Source organism: Anser brachyrhynchus, assembly GCF_964034855.1.
Source record: "Anser brachyrhynchus genome assembly, chromosome: 19".
Classification (NCBI taxonomy): Eukaryota; Metazoa; Chordata; class Aves; order Anseriformes; family Anatidae; genus Anser; species Anser brachyrhynchus.
The window spans coordinates 6885538-6897697 of NC_137712.1; the positions used below are offsets into that span (position 1 = coordinate 6885538).

General features: G+C 59.9%; 2 protein-coding genes across 7 annotated transcripts; one reads left to right on the forward strand and one right to left on the reverse strand.

Annotated features, from left to right (window-relative positions):
• Positions 1-15: 15 nt before the first annotated feature.
• Positions 16-7857, forward strand: TTC16 (tetratricopeptide repeat domain 16). 6 transcript variants are annotated; one of them, XM_080562464.1, is made up of 11 exons: positions 16-3235; positions 3502-3592; positions 3792-3938; positions 4009-4109; positions 4188-4317; positions 4420-4634; positions 4709-4950; positions 5483-5624; positions 5696-5861; positions 6451-6608; positions 7695-7857. In XM_080562464.1, exons 1-11 carry the CDS (start codon positions 3066-3068, stop codon positions 7777-7779), a joined length of 1647 nt encoding a protein of 548 aa, XP_080418590.1. In that variant the 5' UTR covers positions 16-3065; the 3' UTR covers positions 7780-7857. The 6 variants fall into 6 exon arrangements, with proteins under 6 accessions (XP_080418590.1, XP_080418594.1, XP_080418593.1 ...); XM_080562468.1 differs by having other exon boundaries at positions 6487-6608; XM_080562467.1 differs by having other exon boundaries at positions 4438-4634.
• Positions 7310-12013, reverse strand: TOR2A (torsin family 2 member A). The gene is made up of 5 exons (XM_080562476.1): positions 11839-12013; positions 11256-11521; positions 10008-10183; positions 9520-9647; positions 7310-8955 (listed from the first exon to the last, which is right to left on the reverse strand). The coding sequence occupies exons 1-5, from the start codon at positions 11975-11977 to the stop codon at positions 8711-8713; spliced, it is 954 nt and encodes a 317-aa protein (XP_080418602.1). The 5' UTR covers positions 11978-12013; the 3' UTR covers positions 7310-8710.
• Between the last annotated feature and the right edge of the window lie 147 nt (positions 12014-12160).

Genomic DNA, 12160 nt, shown 5'->3' on the forward strand with positions numbered 1-12160 from the left:
AGAGGGAATGGAGCTGTCAAATGTGTGTGCCCCTTGGGCAGGACCAGGCCTGGGGTGAGGGCTGGACCTGATGTAGGACACAGTTTGTACCAGTGCGGTGTGCTGATCGGGATGCTTCTGTGGGGCAGGGGCATGGGGAAAAGCCCCTTCTAGCAAACCAGAGCTGCAGTGGGAGAGCCCCATCCCTCCATGGCAGCCGTTGGTGTGCTCTGACCCTCGGCAGGTACCGGTCAGCAATGCTGGGTGGCCCCATGCGTCGTTCTCCCCCTGGGGCTGGCAGTGGGAGGCAGCCAGGAGGACCCATTCCTGCGGAGCTCTGCTCTCCCCAAGTACCGCCAATGAAAATGATTTCACTGAGAGCATCAGCACAAACGAGGTTTTGGCCTTTGGACTGAAGACCTGACACCAGCTTGAGCACCAGCATGTGCAGCTGAGTCCTGCTGGGCTCTGGCATTTGTCAAGTTTGTGGCCAGATTTGGAGGAGGGTGTTTGCTTTTCAGGAGCCTGAGCTTGTTTGGTGCGAAACCTTAGCTCCCTGGAATGGGTAAATGCTCTGCAGGGCAATGTTTGGTTGAAAACTGAGGTGGAGGAGCAAGTATCTTGAAAATGCTTCAACTAACTATAGTCCAGGTGAGCTGGGGGAGACATGAGCTCCCTGCCAGGCCCCCAGAGCTGCTGCTGCTTTCTCCAGTGCCTGGGACTTGGGTGCCCCTTTTGGCCCTGAAGCAGCTGCTGGGGCCAGCCCTGGGGTGGTGGGTTGCTGCCTGCACCCACAGGGTAGGGGGCTGTGTCCTTCCCCCACAGCCTGATGGAGGTGATGGGGAGGTGGGGGGAATCCTTGGCAAGTGAGCCCCACAGCAGGATGTCTGAGGCCACCAAAATAATGATCCAGGAGAGCGTGATTCAGGGCAGGGCGAAGAGCTACACCAGGGACCTCCTGCAGGAGAACAACCAGCTCCAGGAGGTCACAGAGGACCTGAAGATCCCAGTGGATCTGCTGGAGAACAGGGAGCAGGACATGGCCAAGTGCAGTCTGCAGGCACAGGGTCCCAGACAGTACGTGCACGGGTGCTGTGGCAGGATGGAGAGCTGATGGGAGGCTGGGGCCACCTTTGACACATTGCCTGTCCCTTGGCTGCAGGTAACCTCGATGCACACCATGCAGCTTGAGGAGCTCTTGGCTGGGAGCTGCAGATGGAGAAGGTGAAGGTCTGGTGCCAGCTGGAGCAGATGAAGGAAGCAGCAGCAGTGCTGCGGTACACGTGGCACAGCAAGGGTCCTGGGACGTGTTCCAGTGCCCGCTGGGGCACGGGCAAGGAGCCACCATGTTCTCAGGGCTTGTAGACCAGGCAGGACGTGCCAAGGAGAGCCCAGGGCCTTTGGGATGCTGGGGTGGTGGTGGTGGTGGTGGGGAGAAGCCATTCCCTGGGCTGCCCGCTCTGGCAAGAGACCTGTAACGGGGGTGGCCAGGAGGAGCCAGAGTTCCTCCAGCTTTCAAAAACTCCAGTGTTTTGGCACAAAACAACCTAACTCAGAAACTATGACAGCCACACAACCTCCCCTCTACTTGCTCCAGTTCAGTGGGAGCAGACCTCATGAGCTGGTGAGCTAGGAAATTCCAGGCAGCTCTGGCTTTCCATGACACATGGTGCTGGGACACCCTTCCCGCAGTGCATCTGCGCATCCACGAAGCAGGGAACACACAGGTGATGACAGGAATGCGATGTTTGGACAATGAGGAACAGGGAAGTGCTGAGTGAGGCTAGAGACGCCAGCAGGGACCTCAGGGAGGGACCCAGGAGGGACCAGCCCCTGCCCGGCCACCCTGCAGTCATGACGGGGCAGAAGGTGCCGGCGTGCTGGTGCTGTCAGAAGGGCTGGCTGGCCAAACAGCTAGAAAGGGTCTCCTGCCTTCCTCCTGTTCAGCGTGTCCCTGCTCGGATCCCTTCTGTATGTTGTCCCTATCGTCCCTGTCCCTGCCCTGCTCTCCGATACGGCCCTGCAGACCTCCGGGTGCACCCGGTCTCCCCCCAGAGCCTCCCTAAGGGCCTCCAACAAGAAACCCCTACAGCTGCAGCCACCTGTGCTGTTGGGACAAGCTGCAGCCACCTTCACGGGCCACCCCCTGTGGCACTGGGACTGCTATCGTGGGGATGGACTCCAACGGCACTCGGGTACCAGGGTGCCTGGCAGACATGGAGATTCAGCGCTGGTCCCCGCCAGGCAGCTGAAGGGCGAGAGGACAACGCTGGGCAGCGAGGAGCGGCCCCCACGCCTTCCCCGGGTGTGTCGGGCCCAGCTCCAAGCAACACGAGGCTGGAAGAGGTTTTTGCTGGGCTGCGCCAGGACCCCGGGCTCCTGCCAAGCCTGGCGGGGCCGCGAGAGCTGATTGTTTCCATGTCCGCTGCTGTGCCAAAACGGCGTCTGCCTTGGGGAGGCGGAGGGAAGAGGGTGAAGGAGAAAAGGGGGAGAGAGAGAGGGGAGCAGAGACTTGTCAGGAAGAGAGGGGGGGAATGGGAGCTGGGGACGATGAGCCCTGCACTGAGGAGGGGACAGCACCTGTCCCCTTGACCAGGACCCACTCCCGCTGCAGAGCACTAACACAGGGCTAGACCCCGTCGTGTCCCCGTGGGGTTAAAAGGACAAAACCCCCCCGTTATGCTGCAAGCACCGGGCCACGGGCAGGTGTCCTAGCCCCGCTCCGCAGGGACGTGCCCCGAGGCCAGCCGGGCCCTCAGAGGGCACCTCCCCGGCGCCATCTTGTGGGGGGGGGGGGCGGGGGCCGCCATCTTGCTCCCGGGCACCGCCGCCATCGTGGTTGCGGGCGGCGGGGCGGGCCCGGGGGGCGGCATCGCGGGGCCGGGCCGGGCTCCTCCCTGCTGCCTCCTCCGCTCCCGTGGGGGTACGGGGGGAGCCTTCCCTCTCCCTTCTCCCTCCTTCCTCCCAGCTTTGGCTATCTCTGGGGTGCCCCCCCAGGATGCTGGCTGTGGGGGGGGTGCTCAGGAGGGGCAGTGGGGCAGAGGAGGGCTGCAGGGAGCTGTGTGCTGCTGCAGGGGGGCGCGGAGATGGATGCCGGGGAGCTGTTTGCAACGGCAGTGCCCGGGGAGCAGCTGGAGGCCGGCTGGGAGAGGGCCCTGCGGAGGATCTTTGGGCCCAGCCGGTGCCTGCGTGGCGTCGAGCGCCCCAGGGAAGCGGGGCCCTTCGCCGCGGTTGTGCAGGGCAGGATGCGGGAGCAGTAAGTGCTGGGGGCTGCTCTGTGTCCGACCGTGGTCACACCTGGTGCCCCCGTTACCTGCTCTAACTGCCTTTAGCAGCAGTCTGTGTGAGCAAGAGCATGCAGGGTACACGGTCCTCAATATCCCCCGAGCCATCCTCCAGCCCTGTGTGTGTCTCGGCTCTGCCTTTGGAGCCGAGCTTCCTTCAGACCCTGACGGGCTCCACAATCTCCACGTTTGGCAGCGAGAGCCTGGGCCTGGCTCATGGCTCTTTTCCTCTCCGCAGCTGGCAGAAAGGGATGGAGTTCTCATCCTGCGGCCAGTGGGAGGAAGCCATCATCTGCTACACGAAAGCCATCAGCCTGGATCCGCAGCGGGTAGTGGGTCCCAGGGGGCTGGGGACACGCCAGGCTGGGAGCTGGGAATGGGAGGCAGCGTTGTTAAGGGTGGCTGTAACGCTGGCATCTGGTTTCAGGATGCACTTACCGTGGCATTAGCCTCTTGCCAGGCTGAGCCTGGGTAGCTTAAGTAGGGCTGGGTCATGGGCAGCAAGGGCTGAGGGTGTCTGTGGTGCAGGCAGAGCTGTACGAGCAGCGGGCTGAGGCTTTCCTCCAGCTTTGCGACTTCCAGTCGGCCACTCTGAACTTCAGGAAGGTGCTTGCGTTGGGACCTGCGCGGGAGCAGCACTGCCTGGCTCGCTTAGCCCTCGTCCTTGACCTGCAGGTGAGCTACCACTCCATTCTCCCTGTCTGCAGCCCTGGCCTGCGGCCACGCTGATAGGGTTTCCCTGAAGGGACAATGTCTGCTTGACCAGGAGCTCTACAGCGAGGCCCTGGAGGCCTTTACGCGAGCAGCTGAGCTGCAGCCTCACCGCAGGGTGTTTCGCAGGAGGAGGTGAAGCAGCATGAGGCTGTTCAGCTGGGCTGGTCCTGCCGTGGGCTCCCCGCCAGCTGTGCTCCTCTCCTCTTGCAGCATCTTGTGCCTCGCTGCCCTCAACAAGTTCCCAGAGTGCCTCCGGATGCTTAACAGAGACCTGGCAGAGGATGCGAGGAACCCTGATTTGTACGCTCTGCGTGCCTCCTTCTACGAGCGCTTCGGGCAGGTACGGCCGCTCCGGTCCCCGAGGGATCCTGGCTGCTCCTCCTGGAGGTGGGGGATGCAGGTGGAAGCTCCAGGTCCTGAGGGAACCCGACCTCCCTGGCAGCTGGCCCTGTGTCACCAGGACATCCAGCGGGCGCTGCAGCTGGAGCCGCAGCACGGAGCCGCCCAGGCACTGCAGCAGAGGCTGCGGAGGCGAGGCCTGGAGGCCAAGGCCGAGGCAGTGTCGAAGGCTCTGTGCGGGGACCTGCGTGGGGCCCTGCTCAAGATCAGCTTTGCCATCGAGACCAACCCCTTGGCTGCCGAATTCTTCACCCTCAGGTAGCGGACATGTTACTGGGGCCAGTTGGCCCCGCTGGTGTCTGAGTCTTCATTTCTGTGTCCCTGTGTCGCAGGGGGGCCCTCCTCCGACGGCTGAAGGACTTCAGTGCAGCCTGCAAGGACTTGGCCAAGGCGAGGCAGCTGTGTGCCGACGAGGGCCCGGAGGCTCAGGAGGCTCAGCGGCAGCTGGTGCTCACCTACAATGACCGTGCCGTGCACTGCTACACCCTGGGCCGGCTTGATGAGGCTGTGATGCTCCTTGGTCAGGCTCTGCGAGATGAGAGGGCGGAGGAGGGACTCTATGTCAACAGAGGAGGCAAGTGGCTGGGCTGGGGGTCAAAGCAGGGTCCCCAGGGCAAGACCTGGGGCTCAAGGATAGGGCTGGGGTGTCAAACAGCAGCAGCTTGCACCCACACAGTGAATGTCTGCAGGGGAAGGCCCTGCTCTTGGGTCCTGTGTTAGGGACTGCTGGCTGAAGCTGGTGATAGGGCTCCTGGGTTCTCCCTTGACCCTGATCCCAGTTCCCAGACAAGAGCTCTGTGCCCCTCAGGGGTGCCTTTACTGTTTCAGCAGTGGGGAGAAAGAAGATTTACCACTGGCTCTGCTGCTCCATCCCCACGAGATCTATTCTGGGGCATGGCTGGGAACTGCTGTGCTCTCCCATACTGGGCTGCATCTCCTGGTGGTCGCAGCGCAGAGCTTTTGGCTAACGATGCTGAAACCCGGGGTGGGCTGAACACGAGGCGTGTATTTCCCACCGGCACAGAGAGCTCCAGGCAAAGGCCCAGGGCAGCAGCCAGCCCCCAGCTGCTCTCGGTTGCTGAGACGCCGGCACGGCTTCGTTGCAGACTGCTTCCTTCGCCTGGGGGAGCTGGCCCACGCGCTAGCGGATTATCAGCAGGCGCTGGAGCTGAGCCCAGGGAACCTCGGTGTGCAGCGTCGTGTTGCGGCGACGCTGCACGAGCTGGGTCGTCGGGACGCGGTGGCGAGGTGAGCAGGAGGGCGGTGCGGCTGCCCGAGGGCCCGCAGCGAGCCCTGTGTGAGCTCCTGTCCCCTCGCAGGCGGTACCAGCAGGCGGAGGCTCGCTTCTCCGCTGCCATCGAGCACGACCCCCAGGCACCGCTGCACTACCTGCACCGGGCCCAGGCCCGCCTGTGCCTGCGGAGGCTGCAGAGCGCGAGGGAGGACGCCGTGCGGAGCCTGCGGCTGGACCCCATGGACAGCGAGGTACAGCCCCGCTGCTGCTGCCCCCTGCCCTGCCCGGGGACCAGGCGGTTAGTTACCGGCGTGTTGCCTCCGCTGCAGTGCCTGTGCCTAGCGGTTGGGTGCTTTGGGGCAAGCCTGGTGTTTCTGTTCTGCATCAGGGCCAGCAGCTGGCACCAAGAAACACGGGTTGGGGGCCAAGGGTCCTGCTAGGGTACAGGTCCGAGCCAAGCAGCAGTGGTTGTAGCCTGGCTTTTACAGCAGGTTTGTGTTAGAGCTGTTGGGCAGGTCTTTATCCTCCTGTTCATTTTTTTCCCCGTTTCTTTGAACCTAATACAAGGCAGAAGCCCTCTTGCAGCTGGCTGCGATATGAGGAGCGTGTCCCCACATTGCTATTGCAAAGTGTGGCACTTAGTGGGGCAGCAGCACGGTTCAATAGATCTGGGGCTTCTTTACGAAAAAAAAAAAAACAGGCTTCCTGTCAGGGCAGGTCCCAGTGAGGCTGCCAGGTCCTTCGCTGGTGGCACCAGGCAGGTGCTTGGCTGCAGGGGAAAGTTTTTCTGCATGTGCTGGTATGTTGGGAGGACATCCAGGTTTTGTCTTCCTGCTGCAGATCCTTTCCCTCGCACACCACCTCTTTCCAAGACAGACTGTCCAGGCTATCCTGAGGAGTGACACCGGACACCTCGCCCAAGAAACCTTGGCGAAAACACTTCAGAGCCCTCCAGAACCCACAATTTCGGCCGATGATGCCTGGTGTGACAGTACTAGGTGAGCACTTGCAGTTTTGTCTCAGGTGTCAGCCTGCTGGCACTGCTCCCTCTAAGTGGGACTTGCTCAGCCCCTGAGTGTGGCACTTTTGTTTGCTCGGGAGCACAGGGGCGCATGCCAGCTGCCTTCCGAGCTAACTGCCCAATTACTCACGGTGCCGGTGCGGTGACAAGTTGTGTGTGCTGCCAGGGCACAGGGGGTCAGCCTTTACCCAGCCTGCAAACCGGGCCACAGGTTTAGGCCCCACAGCACCCACCCAGCACCTCGCCTTGGCTGTGTGCTTGCACGGCCACCCAGCAGGTCCTGCAGTGACCCCCCCCCCCCCCGGGGAGCGAGGTGCTGCGTGCCGTCTGCCCCCTGCTCTGGCACGAGTCCTGGGAATGCGGCCTCGTACGCAGAGGTGTGCTCTGCACAAGGGAAAAGGGCTGGCTGTAGCTGTGGCACGGACCCTGTGGCTTTCCTGTACCTCTGCCGGCTCCTCTGCAGAGATTGTCTGGGCCAGCCACTGCCATTTCACCTTCTCCCCTGGGAAAGGCCACTGTCTTGTTTCCAGTTACCTAATTAGAGACCATCAGCTCTGTGCCACTAAATCCCTGACGTGCTATTGCATCAGGCAGCTGTGCCCGTGCGACTGCAAGTCTTCCAAGTCCTTCCGCGATAGCTGCAATTAGGAACCCAAGTAAATGACTATTCCCCAACTATTTATTTCATAAAAGATTTATTTTAAAATTAGAAATGCCTAACGTTTTTGAAAGCGGCAGGATGTTTGAGTCTGTCCGTGGGCCAGCTCCCAGGCCACATCTGGGTGGTGTCTGCAGTTGCTGTCCCACAAGCTCTGGCTCTGGAGGCAGGCTGGAATGGTCCCAAGCCCTTGCAGCTCGTTTCAGCATAGGGCCCAAGGGGAGCACCAAAATGTCCCTGTTCAGCCACCCCTCAGGCAGTTTGTTCCCAGAGACTGAATGGTTCTGGTTCCTCTGACCTGGGCTCCAGTAACTGCACAGAGATTAACACAGGGCAAAGGCCAGCAGTGCCACGCACCCCATGCCTGACAGCACGGAGTACTGATCTTCCTTCGCTTGTCCTCAGGTTCCCACGTAAGTGGCGCCCCCAAGAAGCTCAGCAGAGCTGGCCCAGCCAAAGTTTGCGAGGTCTGACCAGCAGAAGGCTGTAAAAGAGGCTCAGCAGCTTATAGCACCAACTCCTCAGTCTGCTGTAGAAATCAACACTGAATAAAAGGGATTTTTAAAACCGTTCGTAGCACCACGGTCTCCCCTGGAGGTAGGCACGAACTTTTTTTTGTAGCTAGTAAAACAATGCAGAGGTCTGGTGTTTTGTTTTTGTTTTCCTGGTTTGCTGCAGGACCTCAGGGGAAAGATGGATGGGGAGACGGGGAAGAGCTGGGCTCTTGGCGGGTTGGGCGGTGACATTTTCCTCATTACGACCCCGTGCTTCTTGATGGTGAAGCTGGTCCCTACCAGCACCTATTCACAGTGAAAGGAAACTGGAAAGAAGTTGGCTCTAAAAATTCCTTGAGAAGAAAACTTCGCTGCAATGTTGCAGTGCTCACCAGCCAGCGTTGCAGGAGCCAACACCAGCGTTGTCACATTGTACCAAGGAACTGAGGTACTGCCATGCTTAAAAAGACAGTTTTAAAAAAATGCTAAAATGCTGTATTAAAAAAAATATTTTTGGGGCTCAGAATCTTGATGCACTGGGTATCGGTAGCTGCCAGAAGAGGGGAGAGCTGCAGATTGGTGCTGCTGGCAGGGTGAGAAACCTCCCTGACGCTGCGGTCCCTCTTGGCATCTTCCCCTTTTCATCACAGATGTGTCTTGGGTGGTGCACAGGGCTGGTTGTAGCCACCGTCACCTGGCATAGGATAACTCCGTAAAGTGCTTTAAATCACATCACTTGCACTTGCTCCCACAGCTGCATGCTGCAGTGGCATCCTTGGGGCTGGAGAGAGGAGTTCAGCAGGAGAGCACTTGTGCTACCGGCTGGTGACACGTAGCTCCTGGGCCTCATCCTGCCAGCCCTGGGCTCCGCAGCTCCGCAGCTCCATACTCGTCCCCTGTGGAGCTGAGCAAGGCCGCTGTCGGTGGCTAGAAGAAAAAACTGATCCGAGAGGCCACTGTTTTGCAGCCTGTCGACGAAAATATTTTCTCTTCTTCTGGGAAGTAGGGGATGCTGTCAGCCACCTCCTGGACCACGCCCTGACGTACTTCTAGGCCTTGCTGGACAAGTTCGTTGACGACGCACTGCTTTACGTGGTGGTGCTTCAGGGGGAGGAAGGGCACGACAAAATCAATGAGATGTTCGTTAATGATCCCGGATTTCCAGAACCCACCTGCAAAAGCAAAAGAGGAGACAGAAGGTTTTACCTTCAGAGTGTCAGCGGTCCTTGCAATTCAAAGAACTGCTTGGTGTGAAGCCAAAATACTCAGCTGCAGACAGATCTGCTCTAGTTTGGTATAAGGAGTGGAACCGATCAGTTGTCAAACCCTCCTGCCCAAAATAGATCTGTTTTTCTCCAGGAATGGTAGGATTTTAGCTTAACTGGTCAGCCTTAAGTAATGCTCCCTGTGACAAGCTCAAAGCGAGGAGATCCAGGCAGGCAGCGGGGATTGGCACTTCTCAGTAAGCGTGCTGTGCTGACTGCCATCCCTCGGCTGTGAACGCACATCTCCAAAGAAATGTGCTAAGCGTGTTAACAGGTCTGCTGGCTTGGGGAGCCGGGCTGTTCCTTCCCTCTGCCAGGACACCTTGAGGGGATTGCAGTTCCCTTCCCTCCAAATCCCTGTCCCTTTCGGTCTGCCTGGGAGGTGCCAGGCAGCGTCGGTGGCCGTGTGGAATGGGCCTAGCTCCCTCTGCTGGGCTCTGCTCCCCGCCAAAAACACTTCCAGGGACTCACTCTGAGGGTTTTCAAACACGGCTTTGGAGATGGCCGACTCCGCGTCCTGCAGGCTGATCTCCTCCCGGTCCCTGTGGGCCCGCCAGAGATCCAGCGTCATTTCGTTGATCTGCTCTCCTCCTGCGTTGCTGCACAAGAATGAGGTGCTTACTTACCGGGTAGCCAGGAAAGCGGTGCTGCAGGGCAGAGGAGGCAGCTGACGGCCCCCAGCCTGCATGAGTTCAATCCAGGTTTGCCCACTGCCTGCCCTAAAACGACTCCTGTAAAGGCACCCAAATAACAGGGACGGGAAAGCTTTTTCAGACTCTCCAATTTTGCCTGTTCTCAAGGAAATAACGTCTGTCTGTATTTGCAGAGGATCAATGCCGGGAGAAGGGAAAGCAAAGTGAAAGCGGGCTCAGAGGCAGGCATCGACCTCTGCCCACATGAGGAGCAGGGTGCTGGAGCGCCCCGCCACGTCCCACGCGCCACAGAGGCGCCTCTCTTACCTTATGAAGATGAAGATCGCTTTGCGGTAGTTGGTCCCGTACACAACCCACGAGGGGCCCAGGAACGGCATGATCACATCAATCAGGCCCGGGTGCATCTTGTCCATCTCGTCGAAGAGAAAGGCCGACCGGCCGCAGCTCGTCAAGTTCCCCTGGATCCAGCGCTTCAGGTTTTCCTAGGAAAAACGTCCACGAAGCCGTCAGGCGGCGAGATACCGAGGGCAGCGAGGCAGGCCTGAGCTACCCCAGAGCAAGGGCTGAGGTGAGGGTGCTGGAAGCTGCTTGTCCCTGCACAGCACCACCTCCTCAGAGCAGGAACAGCCAGCAGTGAGGAGGCCTCCTTTGTTCTGGAGCTGGCACAGCGACGTATCTGCTTTGTTAGCCCATTGTAGATCTTTTATTGCAGAGTTAAAGCAGCAGTGTGAAGGAGGCAGCAAACTAAAGCTGGGCGTTCAGCCTCCTCCAGTTCCCCACGTTCTCTTTCACTGTATCCACGCAGTTCCCCCCGACTGAGCACTAGAAGGGAGACGTGCTTTTTGCCAACTCCTTCCCCGGTGCAAAAACCGTGTGCCTGCACTGAACGAGAAGAGCTCTGTCTCTCTCCACCATGGCTGAAGTTACCTTGGTGCAGATGCCAACCCCCCACGAACACTAAGCCTCGTGGAGGCATGTGTAGCTCTTAATTGAAGCATTTTACCCAGTACGAGCTTTTACCTTACTGAGCATATTTCTTCTGAGGACACAAAAGAACAAATAACTTCTCCAAACAGCCAGAAAGGAAATGTTCGGGTGCATTGGTTTCCCCGCTCTGCTGAGGTTTCATTAGGAAACCTTCACATTTTGATTTCTTTAAGGTTAAGCTGCTGTTCAGGAGCTGCTTGCTGTGTGAGGAGGAATTACGAAGTGTAGCAGTACGCGGGTTTTCACAGCTATTCAGCTGTTTGGAAAGCGAGGGGAGAGCTTTAGGTGGAAGGCACTAAAGTGAGGCACTTTTGTGTGTTCAAAGGGCTGTGCAAATATTTAAAGAATAAGAACGCAATCACAGCAAGGACTGCTGTTGGGAAAATGAAAGTGACAACTGACTGCCAGAGTATATCCCAGCTCCTGGTGGATCCTTCGGTAGGTTCATCAGTAGGTTTATCGCTCCTGCTTGCCACGAAACAGCCTGAGTGAGTACTGAGCATCACGAGGACGTAACCAAAGCCCAAGAAAGAAGCGAGCAGTACAGTGCAGAGAGGCGGCCCTTACCTTGTACTGCTCTATGTGCTCGGCGTGGGGGAAGTGCACTATCGGAGAGAAGTGGTGAACGTAGGGGCTGCGGAGCCCGCCCTGGAAGAGGTGGCGGACGAGCATGGAGCTCACGTAGGTCTTGCCTGTCCCAGTGGAGCCGTGGAAGGACATCACCAGGGGCTTGGCGGGGCTGGGGTTCTGCAGGAACTCCTTCACTCCCTTCATCACCTGCTGCCTCACCAGGGGCTGCCCCACCAGATTGGTGGCCAAGTCGCACTCCAGACCTGAAGCAAGTCCAAGCCGGGATTTAGAAGATCCAGAAAATTGGGAAATCCAGAAATTTAGAAGATCCGGTTTTTAACGGCACTTGTCTCGATCCATGCCCGGGAAAAAGCAGCTGTGCCGCGTCCCAGACCCAGCCCGGGCTGCAGAGCCGCCTCGTGGCCGGCCGGGACCCGAACTCCCCCGGCCCCGCGTCCCCCCCGGGACCCCCCGGTCCCCGCTCGTTCCCCCCTCCGGGACCCCCCCCGTCCCCACCGAGCCCCCCTCGGCCTCCCCCTCCCGGTCCCCCCCCCGGCGCCCCCCCCCCGCCCCCTCTGACCGCTGAGGTCGGGCCCGAAGCCGCACTCGCAGTCCGCCGAGAAGCCGCAGCGCAGCGCCCGCAGGTCCCAGGCGGCGGCGGCGCCGGGGGGGGCGGCCGCCAGCAGCGCCAGGGCCAGCGCCGCCGCGGCGGGGCCCATGGCGGCCGGCGGCTGCGGCACCGCCCGCACTACAACTCCCGGCGTGCCCCGCGGTGGGCGGGGCAAGGCGAGGCAGGCCCCGCCCACGGGGCGTGGTTTCGCCGCGTGGCCACGCCCCCAACCAACAGGCCCCGCCCCCCAGGCTGCAGGCACTGGTGGGGGGGGTTTGGGGACCCCCAGCCC

Coding starts and splice junctions, on each gene's coding strand:
- TTC16 (XM_080562464.1), top strand. CDS start 3,066: ATGGATGCCGGGGAGCTGTTTGCAACGGCAGTGCCCGGGGAGCAGCTG. Junction 3,236..3,501: donor CAGGGCAGGATGCGGGAGCA/GTAAGTGCTGGG, acceptor TCCTCTCCGCAG/CTGGCAGAAAGGGATGGAGT. Junction 4,318..4,419: donor TCTACGAGCGCTTCGGGCAG/GTACGGCCGCTC, acceptor CCTCCCTGGCAG/CTGGCCCTGTGTCACCAGGA.
- TOR2A (XM_080562476.1), bottom strand. CDS start 11,977: ATGGGCCCCGCCGCGGCGGCGCTGGCCCTGGCGCTGCTGGCGGCCGCC. Junction 11,522..11,838: donor CTTCGGGCCCGACCTCAGCG/GTCAGAGGGGGC, acceptor GACTTGCTTCAG/GTCTGGAGTGCGACTTGGCC. Junction 9,648..10,007: donor GCGATCTTCATCTTCATAAG/GTAAGAGAGGCG, acceptor ATTCTTGTGCAG/CAACGCAGGAGGAGAGCAGA.